Raw genomic sequence first — 15,159 nt, 5'->3', positions numbered from 1 at the left:
TGCAATGGTTAGCTTTGAAAAAAATCAATGCAAAGATTCAGTTTGAGTAACCGTTTCAATGCAAAAACTCACTGAAATCGTTGATTTGAAGCTTTTGATCTGTGTTATGCTCTTTAGAAACCGATTTGAGTCGTTCAAATTCGATGTTGAATGCTTTAATTTGCTTGGGATCCCCTTTAAATCCCTTGAAATACCTTAGAGATTTTTCCGCTTCCTATTTTTTATGGCGTCCACATTTTCGTTATCATTAGCATCAAAATTGAAACAAAACCAATAAAAATGCTCAAAACTCTTACTTCAATGCGACCACGACGAAGGCAATACTGTGGTGTATTTGGTATGAATGCGAAACAAGCCACATAAATCAGTGGAATGGCAATGAAAATACACGGAACATACTCATAGTCGACTATAGCACCCACAATATAACCGCTCAAAATACCAATATTGACTAAGAGTGTGATTATTGAGCCCAATCTTCCTCGAATGCTATAATTTCAACCAAACTTTAAGTTTAATCTGTAGATTACATAAATTATAATTTGTTCATTGAATAAAGAAATTTTTTTCAGGGAAAACAAATATGCTCAAACCATCAATAAAAAAAACCTTTAAAGTTCACAATTTGTGAGCACTTCAAATATTTACTCATCGTTGGCAATTTCCGAAATGTACAAAACAATCGTAGCTTGACTTCCGCCGCCTGTCCATCCAGCGCAAATTTTTGCAATCAAAAGGTGATAATATGAGTTCCCAAAATAGATGAGTATCCAAAATGCGGTCGACGGGAAAGCCAATGAAATCATTGCATTTTTGCAGCCCAACAATTTGATAAATATTCCAGTCACAAAAATGCCACACAGTGCACTGAGGTTGGAGATCGACCCCAGCCATGAAATTTGTTCACTGTTCAATGGACCTTCGATGAGTGGAGTATCTTTTGATGTCAATTTTGCCAGGGCTGGTGAAAACCAACCCACCATGCATCCAATTGCGAGCGTTATCAAATTGGCTGTTGATGTTTTTTGAATTAATTCGTTGAAAGATCACCAATAACTCATAGCAAAAACAAAATTACTCTTAAAAGTTCATACCTGCTATGGCTGCATAGTACTGGGGACCGGTGCGCCATTTGAAATCTGTCTGTTTTGGTTCAGCGCACATTTTGAAATGATTTAAACGAGTTTGAAAAGTAATATTCAATTAAAAACAACAGCAACTAAATCTTAGGTGCTTATATTTTATCAGCTCTATCAAACTTGATCAAATTATTTAGGTCTCTTGAAACTAATTTGGATTGAAGAGCAGGAAAACATTTTCGTTAACCGACAGTTTTTGTAAGTACAAGTTCAAATGTTTATGACTTAATTTATAAATTTTGATCCGAATCAATGACATATATTTTTTAATCAAGATCCCATATTTTGTTCATTGTCCAACCAACTACAGTATCCGCGTATAAATTGCGATAACTCAACCAGCTCAGCTGGTTCAGCTGAGAACCGCACGTGTATCAATCAATCGTCACAGACTCTATGTCGTATGGAGGTGCGTAGCGCATGTTTGGCCACTGAGCGGTATACACATTACACAGGCACATTATCATGCGTCAACTGCGTGCGGTCTAAAGCTAGCTTAGTTATCGCATTTGTCTATACTATCAAAGATGCTTAAATCAATTAAGGCAATGACTACAATATTTATGTCTGATGAAAATCTTTTTCTAACAATCCACTTTGCTGTTCGACAATGTTGGCTTCATTTCTTCATTTGCTGGTGCTTTGTCCGAATTCTCCATTGAATTGGATTGATCATCACGATACTTCTTAGGAATCAATTTTCGAATGCATGGCGAAAGTAATTGTGTATTCAAATTTGTGAGATCTTGTCCGCCAGTCAGATGTGAAATCAGGATCGCAGAAATCCATGTAATGAGAACTCCAATGACTGGATACCATTGGAATGCAATTTTATAAAGCGCAAAGCCATCGGATGGTTTCTGAATTGGTGTTTGTGACGCTCTGAAATAGAAAGCAAATAAATTTAGTATTTTACGATCGCCGGTATTCAAAATGATGATTGCTTTAAATCGTTTGAAAGAATTTTTTTTCTCAGAGAGTGTATATTTGCTACAGGCCTGAGCTGAGATGAATTTGCCGACTCAGGCACTTGAAGTGGTATTTTAACGGATGGTGTTTCATTTGTGATTATATTCATGATGTACTTTATACTTACAATTCAATGGTGCCGTTGCATCCATCAGTCCGTGTTGGCAATATGTCATAGCGTAATTTACCTTGTGCTATATTGTACTGTGTGTTGATGACTAAAGACACAACAGTTACCATACTTATGATCATTCCGGAAAAGACACCCTTTGTATGAATTAACCGAAAGTCGAAATGATTTTAATGAAAATGTGCAGAAAAAAAAAACGTCTCAAAAAGACAACACTTACATATTTATTCGACGATGGATAAAGCATTCCCAATGAGAATGCACCAAAAATAGCTCCAATGCCCATACTGGCCAAAGTGACCGCCATCTGGAATACTGATTGAAATTTATCAACAATAACACCGCTCAAAATGCAGAAAACACCAATCAAAATAACGATCAGCCTACGGAAGGATGAAATCATTGTAAAAGGTAACACTCGAAATTCACTGTAATCGACGGACGAGAAATACGACTACATCAACGATATCGCTGCTCAATTGCGTCATTACCTCATTGTAAAGTTGGCTCTTGCATCAGTATGGACAAACCATTTCCGCGGACGAATGTAATCATTGTAAAAAATGCCCGACAAAGAGTGAAGTGCCGCCGATACTGTGCTCAATGATGCACTGAATACGCATGATATGAAGACACCTGATGCGAAATGGAATTTCGTCAACAGAGCATATATGCACAAAAATGCATTGAAACGAAAAGTGCCAGCCCAAAATGTGCTTTTGCAATACGGCTACCGCTATTTACCTAACATCCCCGTTATGTGTCCAGTTGTGTCTTGAACGAAGCGAGGCGTTAATTTATCATATTTCGAAACGATGTGCGCCTTTACGGGATCACAGTTGTAATAGTAAGCGTACATTATAATCCCAGTTCCGCATGTAGACATCATGAGAAATGCCACTCCAAATATTAGAATCAGCATCGACTTTTGTGCAGCCCGAACGGATGGTAATGACGTTAGACGTTGTACACAGCTTTGACTGAAAGCGACATTGCCAAGCCAAAGAATGAATAAACTGCTAACTGTATTCCAAAATGTCGTTCTTGTTACCAAATCCAATGTGAAACTGGGATTGAAAAAAAAATGGTTGAATATTTCATGTTGCATTGAAAATCGGATCAGCGAAGATTTGTTTAAATTTTGTGGTTAAAAATATTTAAATACATACTTTGGCGGAAAGATACGATCGCCATCAACCGCTCGATTCCACACTTCACCCAAGCCACCGACGTCAGATACACCAAACCAATTGACTATCACCACCGATGAAAGCATAATGAATCCTTGCAGCACCTAGAATTTCCATTTCATTGAATATTTTTATGGAATTTCGAATTTTATTCTTCCAATTTGATTTGAATCTCAACTCATACATCCGTCCATACAACTGCCTGTATTCCACCCAACATTGTGTATACAATGCACACACATGCAATCACCGTATTTACCACATGAATATTCTGTTTTGTCACTAAAAGTTATCAACAATTAAATGATCAAATATTAGAACCACCAACACAGAGGCATTTTTATTGCTTTTCACCTGAATAACGTCATCACTTACCTTCGACAAATGTCAAAGACGGAATAAACATTACAACGGGGAGATATAATAGCTGATCCACAATGTAGATGATCGTGACAAACTTACGAATTGCTTTGCCAAAACGGAGCTCCAGATACTGAAAAAAAACGGTTTTGAAAATGTTTCAAAAATTTTCATTGTTTCTTCAAATTTATAGCAATAAATTCATTGTAGTTCATATTAAAAAAAAAAGTATCAGGAATCGAGAAATGGGAAACCAATTGTGTTTATTTATTATTTATTTATTTATTTATTTATTATTTATTTATTTATATTTATTTATTTATTTATTTATTTTGTATACAAAAGTATATATACTCACAACATAGCAGTTATCTATTTTATTTTCATAATAAACGGGTAAAACGAAAAAGTTTATTGCCAGAGCCACAAAAACAATCGTTGGAATCACAAGCATATATTGCCATCCGAATGAATACACTTCGACGGGGATTGAAATAATCGAAACAGTTGTTATTTGACTACAAAAGAAGTTAATAAAAAAATAAAAGAATTCAACCGCAACCAAAGATTTAAATCTTAAGCAGCTACAGCTCAATGTATTCTCAAATGTCGATCTTGATTTGACCGACGTAATAAATTTTTTGTTCTTAATTTTAACACCAAAGACACACCTTGCAACCAGAGAAACACCGATTGGAAATGATTTCATTTTATGGCCACCGGCCAAGTAGTCTTCAGTTGTTTTATTGCTGAAAAATGCAAAGTAAACACCGATAGCCACTGAACATGACAATATCAACACAAATACACTGTAATCGAAGGGCGAGAAATAGCCCACTGCTGCAACGATATCGCTGTCATTCATTTTGTTGGAATTTTTTTTGGAATTTGTCAATGAATTTATTGAAAGATCTTCAAATTATTTCCAAAAATCGGAATGAAGGTGAAGTTATTCAAACTGCACAATTTCTTATCACTTCCTTATCAGTAGATGGTTCTATCAGCAAATCTATTTCTAGACGAGCAATTTAAAATACAATGTCACAAGACATTATCTAATTCTGCACCCTGGACTAAAATATACGTGTGTCGACACACGAAGTTCGAAACAAACTAAATCTCATTCTAAAGTTTGGAATCTAAACCGTGAACGATTACAATGTGTCTACCAAGAAAATATGCCGGTCGAAGTGTATTTTTGCTACGCAAGGGATTTGTACACAGGTGAAGCATTCAATTTGAGTGTAAAAATACATTAACACGTGATAAGTGTGTGGGGAGGGCAATAAGAGTGTTGAAAATTTATTGCAATTGAATATGTATCTCGTCAGCAGAAACGTAAATAGACATAGCATTTATTACAGTTTGTTATTGCAACTATAAAAGGAACAAAAGTGAACCAACAGCAAGAGCTTTTTTATTGCAATTTTTTAAAGTACACTGATCGATCGACGTTGGAACGGAACCACGTTATTATCGCCTTTTGAACGGCAAACTGTCCAGAACAAACGAAGCCTAAAATAGTAAATAAACTCTAACAATCCGCCATAAAAACAGTAACAGTGTATTTCTCCACACGTTTGACGGTATCGAATTGCGGACTTTTGTAGAATATTGTTATTCTCGATGCTCGTTTGCTAGAGATGGATACAATTTTAGAAAATTGTTCTGAATATCAATGGCATTTCCATGGCTACTCACTTCGATTCCGGTATATTTTGAAATAAAATGTCCGAGTCAAATTTAACGTGACTGATATATATAGACTGCGTCATGTTAGTAGATGTGCATACAAGAAGGCAGTTGCACTTATTGCAAAACGATTTTCCGACATATAAATTCGATTCATCTAGTCGAAAAAGTTTACTCTCAGCGGCTTGATAACATTTGATTATCGATTCCTCTTTCTCTCGCTACTGGAAATAGGTAACGATTAGGTGTCTTGGGCATTATTGTAGAAAATAAGAAGAACTACAAATAAGCCAAAGACGCCTAGTCGCCATCTATTTCAAGCAACAAAGAGAAAAAAAGAAAAAAAAAATTTCAAGAAAAATGCAAAAAAACGTCTTTTCCACTCAATACTGAGTTGTGTCAATTTTGCTCGCAACTTTATTTGTCTCTTTTTTGCTCTTAGTTTTTTTTCCGTCTCAGTTATGGATAAAGAGCTCATAAGTTGTTATTTCATTCTATGGGTGTCATATTAAGTCGGAATCGATTTCTATTCGTCAACGACCATATCATGTAAAAAGCACCAGTTCTCGTCCGATCACTGAAGTTAAGCTGCATTGAGCATGGTTAGTACTTGAATGGGTGACCGTCTGGGAACACCATGTGTCGTTGGCACTTTTCTTTTTTTTCTTCTTTCTAACCCATCTCTTTTTCTTTATTATTCTTTTTTCATCACTACATGAAATGTAGAGCTATTGGATTTTTTGTTCATTTGTGTAATGTGAATAAGCGAAAAAGACATTTTAATTTGAATAAATTCAGTAAGCGTTAAAGCGTGTTGATTTTGAAAGGCACTTAAGCATTTTAGCATTTTAGTTGAAATTGATTTGGGTTTTAGTTGTAGTTGTAGTTATTTGGTTTATCGAGTGAAAGTACACTGATCGTTCGACGTTGGAACGAAGCCACATTACTATCGCCTTTTGAACGGCAAACTGTCCAGAACAAACGAAGCGTGAAAAAATAAATAAACTCGATAATGCTTAGCGCTGAGATGCCCAAAAATAAACCAAGTAGACCCACCACAAATCGCCAAAAAATCGTCAAACGTGTACATCTTCACTCGCTTGACGGTGTCAACTTGATGACTTTTGTAGAATATTGTTATTCTCGATGCTGGTTTGCTGTAGATGAATACAATTGTCAAATTTATTTATAAAAAAAAATTGTACTTCAATTCACTCAATTCAATTCTGTTCAAATTGTTATTTATTCTGAATATCAGTGGCTTTTTTTTAGCATCTCACTTCGCTTTCGGTTCATTTTGAAATAAAATGTCCGAATCGAATTTAACGTGACTGATATCGGCATCGTATTCGATTGAAGGGCATGCAGGAAGGCAGTTGCACTTATTGCGAAACGATTTACCGATATTTAATTTTGATGCAATTAGTCGAAAATGTTTACTCTCGGCGGTTTGATAACATTTGATCATTGATTCCTCTCCACCACAGATTTTAGTTTTTATGTCTCCTATGGAAAAGGAAACACGTATAAACACGAGGAAAAAAGACATCAATCGAATTAGAAAACACAATGAAAAGAAAAAGATCAAGAAAAATTTCATGCATCCACACTCTCGCTTTGAAAATTGACCAAAAATTCCAATTCGCAGTTGTTTTGCGAGTAATTTTTGAAGAAACGCAATTGACGTTCCGATTGATAGAAACATTGCCGTTCATTTGGTTTGTATTTTTGGAGTTTCTTTGAAGTGGATATTTGCTTCGGTTTGATTGCAATACGAACGTCTTCAAACAGAGGGATTTGGAACGATTGCTGAGAAATCTGGAAAGTATCACCAGGAACGCTTTGCAATCATCATCCCGGGAGCCATCCTGAAAAATGTCAGTTTAAAATGGTTGAAAATATATGCTTCAAATGAATTCATTTATTAATTTATCAGTTGTTAAAATCGTTCAATTCCAAATTTAGATAGAATTGTTATATTACTTTTTTCTTCTAAGAAGAAATGAACAAAGGAAAATGAACAAAAATAAATAAATCGAATTAAGAAAGAACAGATGATTTTCAAATGATTCAAGTTGCTTACGCATCAGTATAAATTTCGTGGGAATTGACGCCATTGCAAGCGAAACAAAGACTTTCTTCTGTTAAAACTGGAATCGTACAATCTTCTCTGGGAATAAATTGATCTGGCCACTTGCAATAGAACCAAGTCTGTAAATGTGGCGGTGCAACATCCGCAATCACATCGTAGATGCATTCGCCCGTGAAACTATCTTTGAACTCGAAAAAATGGGGCAAATGTTCACACAGATGAATACATGCATTCGCGTTATTCTGAGGGAATATGAAGAAATGTTTTTAAAATGCATGGCCAAGAACATTTGGATTCCAAAAATCCATTTCAATATTCTAAACCTAGAATGAAAAATTGATAAAATTCAAGTTTTGTTATTTCCTTACTCGATATCGCTCACGGTCAATGGTAAGTGGAGTAACTTTGCCATTGCCACCGCAGACAAATTCAATTTTTGCCTAACAACTTTAGTTTCAGGGCAAATGGTCACCGTTGGAAAAATAAGTTACTTAATCACTTCTTTTTCACCAAAAACCGTTTTCACTGGATTTTCTTGCCATTCCAACCATATATTACTTCGAATCGAAGAGCTGCAAAACCAAAACGATAGCGCTATAGCAATAATCCACCATAGGTGCTCGCTCCAATGACGCTCGCGCTCGGCAAAGTATCGTACCCCATGAATTGTGCTATTTTTACAAAATACCTTTGAATATTTCTTGATTGGCTGAAAATTGTTCAACATAAATGAAAATACAACAAATAGAAACATGATTAATTATTCAATCATTGGAATGCTTGGGTAATCAAATCAACCTGAGTACTGCTTCGGATTCTCTTTCAATTTTCTCCTTGCTCTCATTTCATTCAAATTAAGCTTCATCTCGAGCCGAAGTTTTATCCTTCTGTTTTCACCTTGAGTTGACAATGGAAATAAAGAAGGGAGTTGTGTTGTTCAATGTTTATGCCCTGTCGAACCAGTTTTAAAATGTATGCGGCAGTAATTTGATCAATATTTATCAGATTGAAATTAAAAATGCATTAAAGACTTAGATTTATTTCATTGATATGACTGAATTGTGCAATATGTTTCAAGATGGAATGACTCATTTAATACCAATTAGTCGGTACCCAAATGAACCGTTTGCGGAGATATCCAGTGTACAGCGGAGCTGTGCGGAGTTCGGCGGAGATACCGTACATACGCTATACGTGTGAGCGAAAAAGCACTCTTTGCTGTGTTTACATTTCTATTGTTCAATACACATCTAAGTAGCCATGAGCGCACTGCTTCAGATATAGTGTATGTATGGCATCTCCGCCGAACTCCGCACAGATCCGCTGTGCACTGAATTTCTCCGCAAATGGTTCACATGGGTATTGGTTTCAATTATAGCATATTGCAACACGCAAATTTACGCGCACATCTAATTATCAAAACGAATGAATAATGATGCGACATGAAAATGGACTTTCGTTGTTTAGCCATGAATATAGGAAGAATATACACAGTATATATTATTGAATCCAATGCTTTGACTGGTGAATTTAAATACTGATAAATTTATTTTCCAGAATATACGTAAACATACAAAAATGGATCGATTTTATTTGTGCATAAAAAGAAACTACATTTGATTGCTTTGCCCTTGAATATATATCGTACATATATTTGACAAGTCAGTGTATCGTTTACTGAACACTTTCTGCAACCTTTCACTCTTTGCGTGCTTTGGTTTTTTGGAAATTATGCACATTTTTTAGACTTGGTGCGTTTGGCAGTGTATTTGGAGCGTTAATCGATAACCGGCTCAATGGTCTAGTGGTATGATTCTCGCTTTGGGTGCGAGAGGTCCAGGGTCCAATCCCTGTTGAGCCCAGCGGTGCACTTTTTTCTCAATTCCAAAGTTTAATATTGAAAGACTCTCCCTCCATTACCGTCTCTTGTTTCATTCTGACTACCATGTTTCATTCAAACAAAAACATGATAATAAAAATGTGGTTCATTTTCTTTTTTGGATTTTTATTGAATCATAGTGTTGACAATTGATGACCATGAATTTAATTTTCTTTTTACATTTCTTCTTCCTGGCGAAAGTTTCGCTTTTGATCCAGCATGAAATCGTCCCAAAGTTTGAATCCTTTCACAATATTGGCTACGGCGATGTTGCATTGAAGTAAGATTTTTCATCAGTTTTATTGGTTTTGTTTGAATTTTGATGCTAATGACACCGAAAATGTGGCCGCCATAAAAATAGGAAGCGGAAAAATCTCTGAGGTATTTCAAGGGATTTGAAGGGGATCCCAAGGAAATTGATGCATTCAACGCCGAATTCGAGCTAGATTACGGTGCATATTGGAACATTTTCTTAACTTTCACAGATATTACAGTCAGTTTTCATGGAGATGAACACCACAAGCTACTAGTTTTTTTACTCAGATATATGAAATATTTAGGCAGACCCACTTTGTTGAGCTTCTGAATGAGTATTTATGTTGTAAATTCACTTGTTAATGAGGAATTCATCATGAGGTATACTCTGCAAGGATAGTGAATGATTTATTCCAGAGATGGTTGATCGTTTACCGCAAGTGTATGGAAATGTGTATCGGTATATACTTAAACGTTTACCTTTGCGTTGAACGCGCGGAGCACATGCGTCAACTCATATTTTAGTTAGAGCGGACGCGTTATTTAACGCAAAGGTAAATCAATGTAAATATACCGTACTGTACCGAGTACAGTAAATTTAACGAATTGATATACATTTACTCCATCTCTGATTTATTCCAATAAACTTGCAGCAACAGAAAGCATTAGAATGAAACGTGAATAATGCAGAGTTAGGCTTAATTTGTGTGGTTTTCACATAATTTACCCTAGTTTTTCCATTGACCATATGTTCGTTTATGCGTTTTCACGATATTTATTATTAATTTTTGACTACCGACTGTTGATTAAAATTCAAATAAAAAAGCCAATCCAGTCTCTGTTTTAACCAATTACTTTAATGAATTGTGCCGACGTTTCGAATCGTGATTGGATTCTTCTTCAGGGCTGTTCATGCTAATCAATTCTGTCACAAATGATAATTCATTAACAATTTCAAATGGCCATTGTTAATGAATTATCATTTGTGACAGAATTGATTACGCATGAACAACCCTGAAGAAGAATCCAATCACGATTCGAAACGTCGGCACAATTCATTAAAGTAATTGGTTAAAACAGAGACTGGATTGGCTTTTTTATTTGATATTTATTATTATTTTCCATTAGCACAATTTCAAATAATGGTGCTTTGTTTTATGTATAAGGTTAGTTTATAGATGGGTTTAAGAATGCCAAAATAGTAGTGCTTAGTCTCCGCTCCACTCTACTCTATTCCATTAAATATTTGACCGAAATTCAGTGAAGAACCAATTAGCTGGCTAATTAGCCGCATCAGTGTATACTGGCTAACGAATGTGTAGACCAGTGAGAAAACTTCAGTAAGAACTGAACGCACTCATCTGAACTGATGTTTGTGACTGACATTTAAAACACCAGGTCAGAGTTTAAATTAAACCAAACATCGACATTTTTTTATTAAGTTTTTGAAAAAAAAAAATCAAATTATAAAAATGACTTTTAAATTGAAAATTAATTGAAATATATTAATTTTTTTCAAAATTTGTATGATTTGAATCAGAATACGCAAATCAAAAATCACTATACTTTAAATGTACTCATTTCACACAGAAAGCTGGCTAACGATTGACTTACACCAGTTGTTGGTGTAAGCCAAGGCTAAGACAATGCTGGCTAACGAAAAACCATCACTGCCGAAATTCGAAGGAGAATCTATGACTTTGGCCCACTCCACACTCTTTCTTAATTTTAGCTCTGTTAAATGGTCTGTCCAATAATTTATGCACTCTCTGCTGGAAGAACTACTTTATCGGCATAAATTATCATCTATATGTGTGTTAATATTCGCCGCATATTGCAATGTCAACTGAGTGGAAATGATTTTGACTTCAGCGAAATAGTCCATCATCGGATTATTTTTATCCATTTTCAAATCAATTCAGTAGCATTCAAATATACTACGACAACTCGCTGGAAATACAGTAAAAAGATGCAATACTCTCCAACGCGAGTAGTATAGATATGTATATTTCGTACAACCATAGACAACAGAGGGGGGATTCATTTTCATGTAAATGTGCGCGGGGATAAGCGGGAAGAATTCTATCCCGCATGCGCGAGGGGAAAAGGAATTTCCCCACATTTGCACCTGAGCGATAGAGGAAAATGAATTTTCTCCACCTATCATTGAATGAAATATAAATATCTATTTTTTGTCTACCATTTTTATGTTCAAATTGTCTAAATTGCCGGTATATCCTTTTTGTTAACAGGACATCAGTGTTGCCCTCTCTTCGCTCTCCAATACATGCACGTCGTGTGATGCGCACGCAAATCAGTTGTCAATGTACAAAGAATTACTATGTGGCATTTGTTGTGGTGTGCGTGCGAAATAATTTTCTTTTGGAGAATTGAAATTTTTAGTGTTAGTTCATTCTATGAACGATGACAGTAGAAACGACGACTTAAAAAAAGAGAGAAAAATAGAGAGGTGTTCATCATAATTTCTATGTTTTTTTCATCGAAATTCCATTTTCTGTTCCGTAAAATGTGTGGTGTGCATTGAACAACAAAAAAGTTTTAGGATAAATTGAAAACTATCAGCAACGACGAGAAAGAAAAAAACCGGCGAGAGTGAAGAGCATCCGATACAAACTGTTACTGAAGCAATTACAAGTCCGGAAAAGTGTCGATTTTTCAGATGGATCTTCTGAAAAGCTTGTATTCACCATTCGTGAGAAAGAGACGATCAACTAAAACGCAACAAGCAAAAATATTTCAATTGAATATTGATTGTTTTGATGAAATATTTGAATATTTGAGCGTGAAAGACCTGTATTCATTCGGTCAAACATGCAGGCGAATGAACAAAGTGGCCGGAGAATATTTTAAACGAAATTATCTATCGGCTAAAAAATATTATTATTATAATTATGGAAAAAATGGAATAAGAACCAAGACTTATTCAGCCTATTTTATCGATCAGTGGCATCACGGAATAGAAACCAATGGTTTCAATAACTTTATGCCAAGTGTTACATTTTACACTGATAAGAAATTAAAAAAATATTCATTTGAATCAACCAACCATATTCGTCTTAAGGAATGGCGACCTATCAATCACAAAAAAGTTAAGTGTTTGGTAAAATGGTTGCCCCAACTGAACATTTTACATATTAAACACTGTTCGGTGGATGGTGATTTGTACGACTTGATATTGAAACACTGTAAAAATAATTTGAAAGAATTTTATTTTGAATGTTCGAATTTTTCGGGTATTCGGGAAATCGGTAAGCTCAACTGGCTATTACATGAATATCCCAAGCTTGAATGCTTGAATTTATCCCCAATTTGTAAATTCTCAAGCGAAGTTCTCCGAATCGAAGAATTACGTGAATTTTTTGTATGCAATCCATATTTACAGAGATTTGCAACTGGTATAAATATTTTTTTGGACAACAGTGACATATTTTTGAGTTCCAATGCAAAATTGGATTTATTATTGATATACGGAAGTGATAAATTGTTTACGACTAATTCAATCCGACTTTTGAAATTATTAAATCAACTCCATGAGCAAGGCTTTTATAGGCGACTATACATTCACAACGGAGAACCTCATGTTGGACCTGTCTATGAATTTCTTGCTTCGGTCAAAGATCTCGAAATATTACACTTTTCAAAGTTTCAAAAGAGCTTAAATTTAGTTCAATTGACAAATTTAAGAGAAATAATTGTTAGGTTTGGATCCCTTGATATGGATGAAAAGGATTTGGAGATTTTAGCAAATAGTCTGACAAGTCTCAACCGTCTTTGGATTAATGGATATGATCGTCATATGAATATTGATGTAATTAGGCCATTTATCGTCGATCATTGAATTTGAACAAAATCAAATTCGTGCATCACAATCCAAAAATTTTGAATTTGGCAATGTTGAATGAGGAACGAGCTAACTTGGTCGGAGCACAAAAAATAACGCTTTATGTGCGTGGTGATGTCTTCTTACATACTAAATGGACGACCAGAAACGGTGATACGAATATGAGCTTCATCGAGGTGAGACGATCGGATTCAATTTATTGGAACCATAGTGGTTTTAGTCCAAAGGTTACCTGACGATATGGCCAACAAATAGACCTGAAATTCGATGATGGAATAAATCAAAGAAACGAACGTATTTTAGTCCTCCTAAAAATTGATTTAATTTTTATTATATTTTATTGATAACAATAATGACCTCATGTATTATTTTTCTAAGTATTTTCATATGACATGTATTAAAGATTAAATTGATTTTCTTACTTTATACGTCAAGAATAAAGTTGATTTAAACTTAAACTACTGTTATTGTTCAAATTGTTTTTGACTTATTAATCGTCTGTTGTTGTTGCTGTTTGTTGTACTTCATTTTCTTTTTCTATCCTTTTTTCACAGTTGTATAATTGGACGTCGTCAGTGCCTCTTATTAGATTACGGTATTCAAAAATGTCAACAAACTTCACGACATAGGAAATAACTGTTTTGTCGCTCTCTGGGAAAATATAATGAAAATCAGTACATAAAATAATTTTTATTAATGAAAAGTTTTTACCGACATTACAAAATAAAACTTACTTTTGGTGATTAGAATATCGTAACTTAGAATGCCGATGGCGACTAAATTGCCCGTCGTTTCATCATTTGTATTAAAATTGATTAGTGGAGCACCTACAGTGAATAAGAATTTCAAATAAGGAAAAAAAATAAAAAATTCACAAATACAAAAAAAACGCAGGTGAACGAATATTTTCCTTACCTGAGTCGCCTCCATAAACTCTATCTGTACCATCCATAAATTCACAACACAATTTATTATACGTTTCAAAGCATTTATCTCTGTTTTTACGGACATCTTCATCTTCATTAGTAACTTTTTTCATGTTTGCGCTTAACATATAATTCTTGAATCGCCTGGATCTGAAGTCTTTTTTTGTGTCTATTGAAATCACTTTGTAACCATCGGAATTATCGCATCCAATTTTTAATATACTTAATCCTTGTAAATGATTTGCCGCTTCTGCTTTTCTTGTAAGTATGCATATGTCATTTATGTAAGTTGTATCCATTTCATTTATAGACACTACTTGATAATCACTGCATTGTTTTTCAAAGTCGCTTCCAGGAATTTTTTGTCCAGAGTATGTGTAAATAGAAATGTCATCAGTACTGTTATCATAAATACAGTGTGCCGCAGTGATAATCTGAAATTCCTTTAATTACTGTGAATTGCCACAATATTAACTAAATATTAATTAAACCCACACTTCGTTCGCTAATTACAAAGCCTCCACTATAGTTTGGACTAATAAATAGTGACTAATAAGATACTTACTACTTATTACTAGTAACTTCTAATAAGTAGTAATAAGATGCAATCTTATTACTCTAGTAATATATCTAGTGAGTATAGTTATTAGAATGTTATTGGTCGA

The 15,159-nt window shown here is 34.7% G+C and overlaps 3 protein-coding genes and 1 non-coding gene across 5 annotated transcripts; 1 reads left to right on the top strand and 3 right to left on the bottom strand.

The window, feature by feature from the left end:
- Window positions 1-55: 55 nt before the first annotated feature.
- Window positions 56-1,235, bottom strand: LOC129568820 (facilitated trehalose transporter Tret1-like). Its single transcript, XM_055447130.1, has 4 exons — window positions 1,095-1,235; window positions 649-1,012; window positions 297-489; window positions 56-214 (listed from the first exon to the last, which is right to left on the bottom strand). The coding sequence occupies exons 1-4, from the start codon at window positions 1,162-1,164 to the stop codon at window positions 56-58; spliced, it is 786 nt and encodes a 261-aa protein (XP_055303105.1). The 5' UTR covers window positions 1,165-1,235.
- On the bottom strand, window positions 1,221-4,958 carry LOC129568818 (sodium-coupled monocarboxylate transporter 2-like). Of its 2 annotated transcripts, none has more exons than XM_055447127.1 (10): window positions 4,460-4,958; window positions 4,147-4,306; window positions 3,804-3,921; window positions 3,613-3,710; window positions 3,408-3,532; window positions 2,983-3,305; window positions 2,730-2,874; window positions 2,459-2,621; window positions 2,236-2,375; window positions 1,221-2,021 (listed from the first exon to the last, which is right to left on the bottom strand). In XM_055447127.1, the coding sequence occupies exons 1-10, from the start codon at window positions 4,651-4,653 to the stop codon at window positions 1,724-1,726; spliced, it is 1,764 nt and encodes a 587-aa protein (XP_055303102.1). In that variant the 5' UTR covers window positions 4,654-4,958; the 3' UTR covers window positions 1,221-1,723. The 2 variants fall into 2 exon arrangements, with proteins under 2 accessions (XP_055303102.1, XP_055303103.1); XM_055447128.1 differs by having other exon boundaries at window positions 4,147-4,265; window positions 4,460-4,600.
- Window positions 4,959-6,012: 1,054 nt separating this feature from the next.
- LOC129568848 (5S ribosomal RNA) lies at window positions 6,013-6,131 on the top strand. The gene has a single exon (XR_008687990.1). It is a non-coding gene; the product is annotated as a 5S ribosomal RNA (ribosomal RNA).
- A 7,747-nt stretch (window positions 6,132-13,878) lies between these two features.
- On the bottom strand, window positions 13,879-14,683 carry LOC129568819 (uncharacterized). The gene is made up of 3 exons (XM_055447129.1): window positions 14,484-14,683; window positions 14,303-14,395; window positions 13,879-14,219 (listed from the first exon to the last, which is right to left on the bottom strand). The coding sequence occupies exons 1-3, from the start codon at window positions 14,620-14,622 to the stop codon at window positions 14,059-14,061; spliced, it is 393 nt and encodes a 130-aa protein (XP_055303104.1). The 5' UTR covers window positions 14,623-14,683; the 3' UTR covers window positions 13,879-14,058.
- Between the last annotated feature and the right edge of the window lie 476 nt (window positions 14,684-15,159).

The sequence above is a fragment of the Sitodiplosis mosellana genome, unplaced genomic scaffold (genome assembly GCF_009176505.1).
Source record: "Sitodiplosis mosellana isolate CC-2019 unplaced genomic scaffold, AAFC_SMos_1.0 Smas_scaffold_23, whole genome shotgun sequence".
NCBI classification, from domain to species: domain Eukaryota; kingdom Metazoa; phylum Arthropoda; class Insecta; order Diptera; family Cecidomyiidae; genus Sitodiplosis; species Sitodiplosis mosellana.
The sequence above is the reverse complement of the archived record's forward strand: the minus strand, read 5'-3'. Positions and strand labels throughout refer to the sequence as shown.

What these genes read in the sequence shown, in the direction of transcription:
- LOC129568820 (XM_055447130.1), bottom strand. Translation starts at nt 1,164, where the DNA reads ATGTGCGCTGAACCAAAACAGACAGATTTCAAATGGCGCACCGGTCCC. An exon ending in TCGGAAATTGCCAACGATGA is followed by an intron (nt 490 to 648) that starts GTAAATATTTGA and finishes TTGAAATTATAG; the next exon opens with CATTCGAGGAAGATTGGGCT. An exon ending in TTCGTCGTGGTCGCATTGAA is followed by an intron (nt 215 to 296) that starts GTAAGAGTTTTG and finishes CATAAAAAATAG; the next exon opens with GAAGCGGAAAAATCTCTAAG.
- LOC129568818 (XM_055447127.1), bottom strand. Translation starts at nt 4,653, where the DNA reads ATGAATGACAGCGATATCGTTGCAGCAGTGGGCTATTTCTCGCCCTTC. An exon ending in GGTGTTTCTCTGGTTGCAAG is followed by an intron (nt 4,307 to 4,459) that starts GTGTGTCTTTGG and finishes CTTCTTTTGTAG; the next exon opens with TCAAATAACAACTGTTTCGA. An exon ending in GTCTTTGACATTTGTCGAAG is followed by an intron (nt 3,711 to 3,803) that starts GTAAGTGATGAC and finishes GATAACTTTTAG; the next exon opens with TGACAAAACAGAATATTCAT.
- LOC129568819 (XM_055447129.1), bottom strand. Translation starts at nt 14,622, where the DNA reads ATGTTAAGCGCAAACATGAAAAAAGTTACTAATGAAGATGAAGATGTC. An exon ending in AGTTTATGGAGGCGACTCAG is followed by an intron (nt 14,396 to 14,483) that starts GTAAGGAAAATA and finishes TATTCACTGTAG; the next exon opens with GTGCTCCACTAATCAATTTT. An exon ending in CGATATTCTAATCACCAAAA is followed by an intron (nt 14,220 to 14,302) that starts GTAAGTTTTATT and finishes ATATTTTCCCAG; the next exon opens with AGAGCGACAAAACAGTTATT.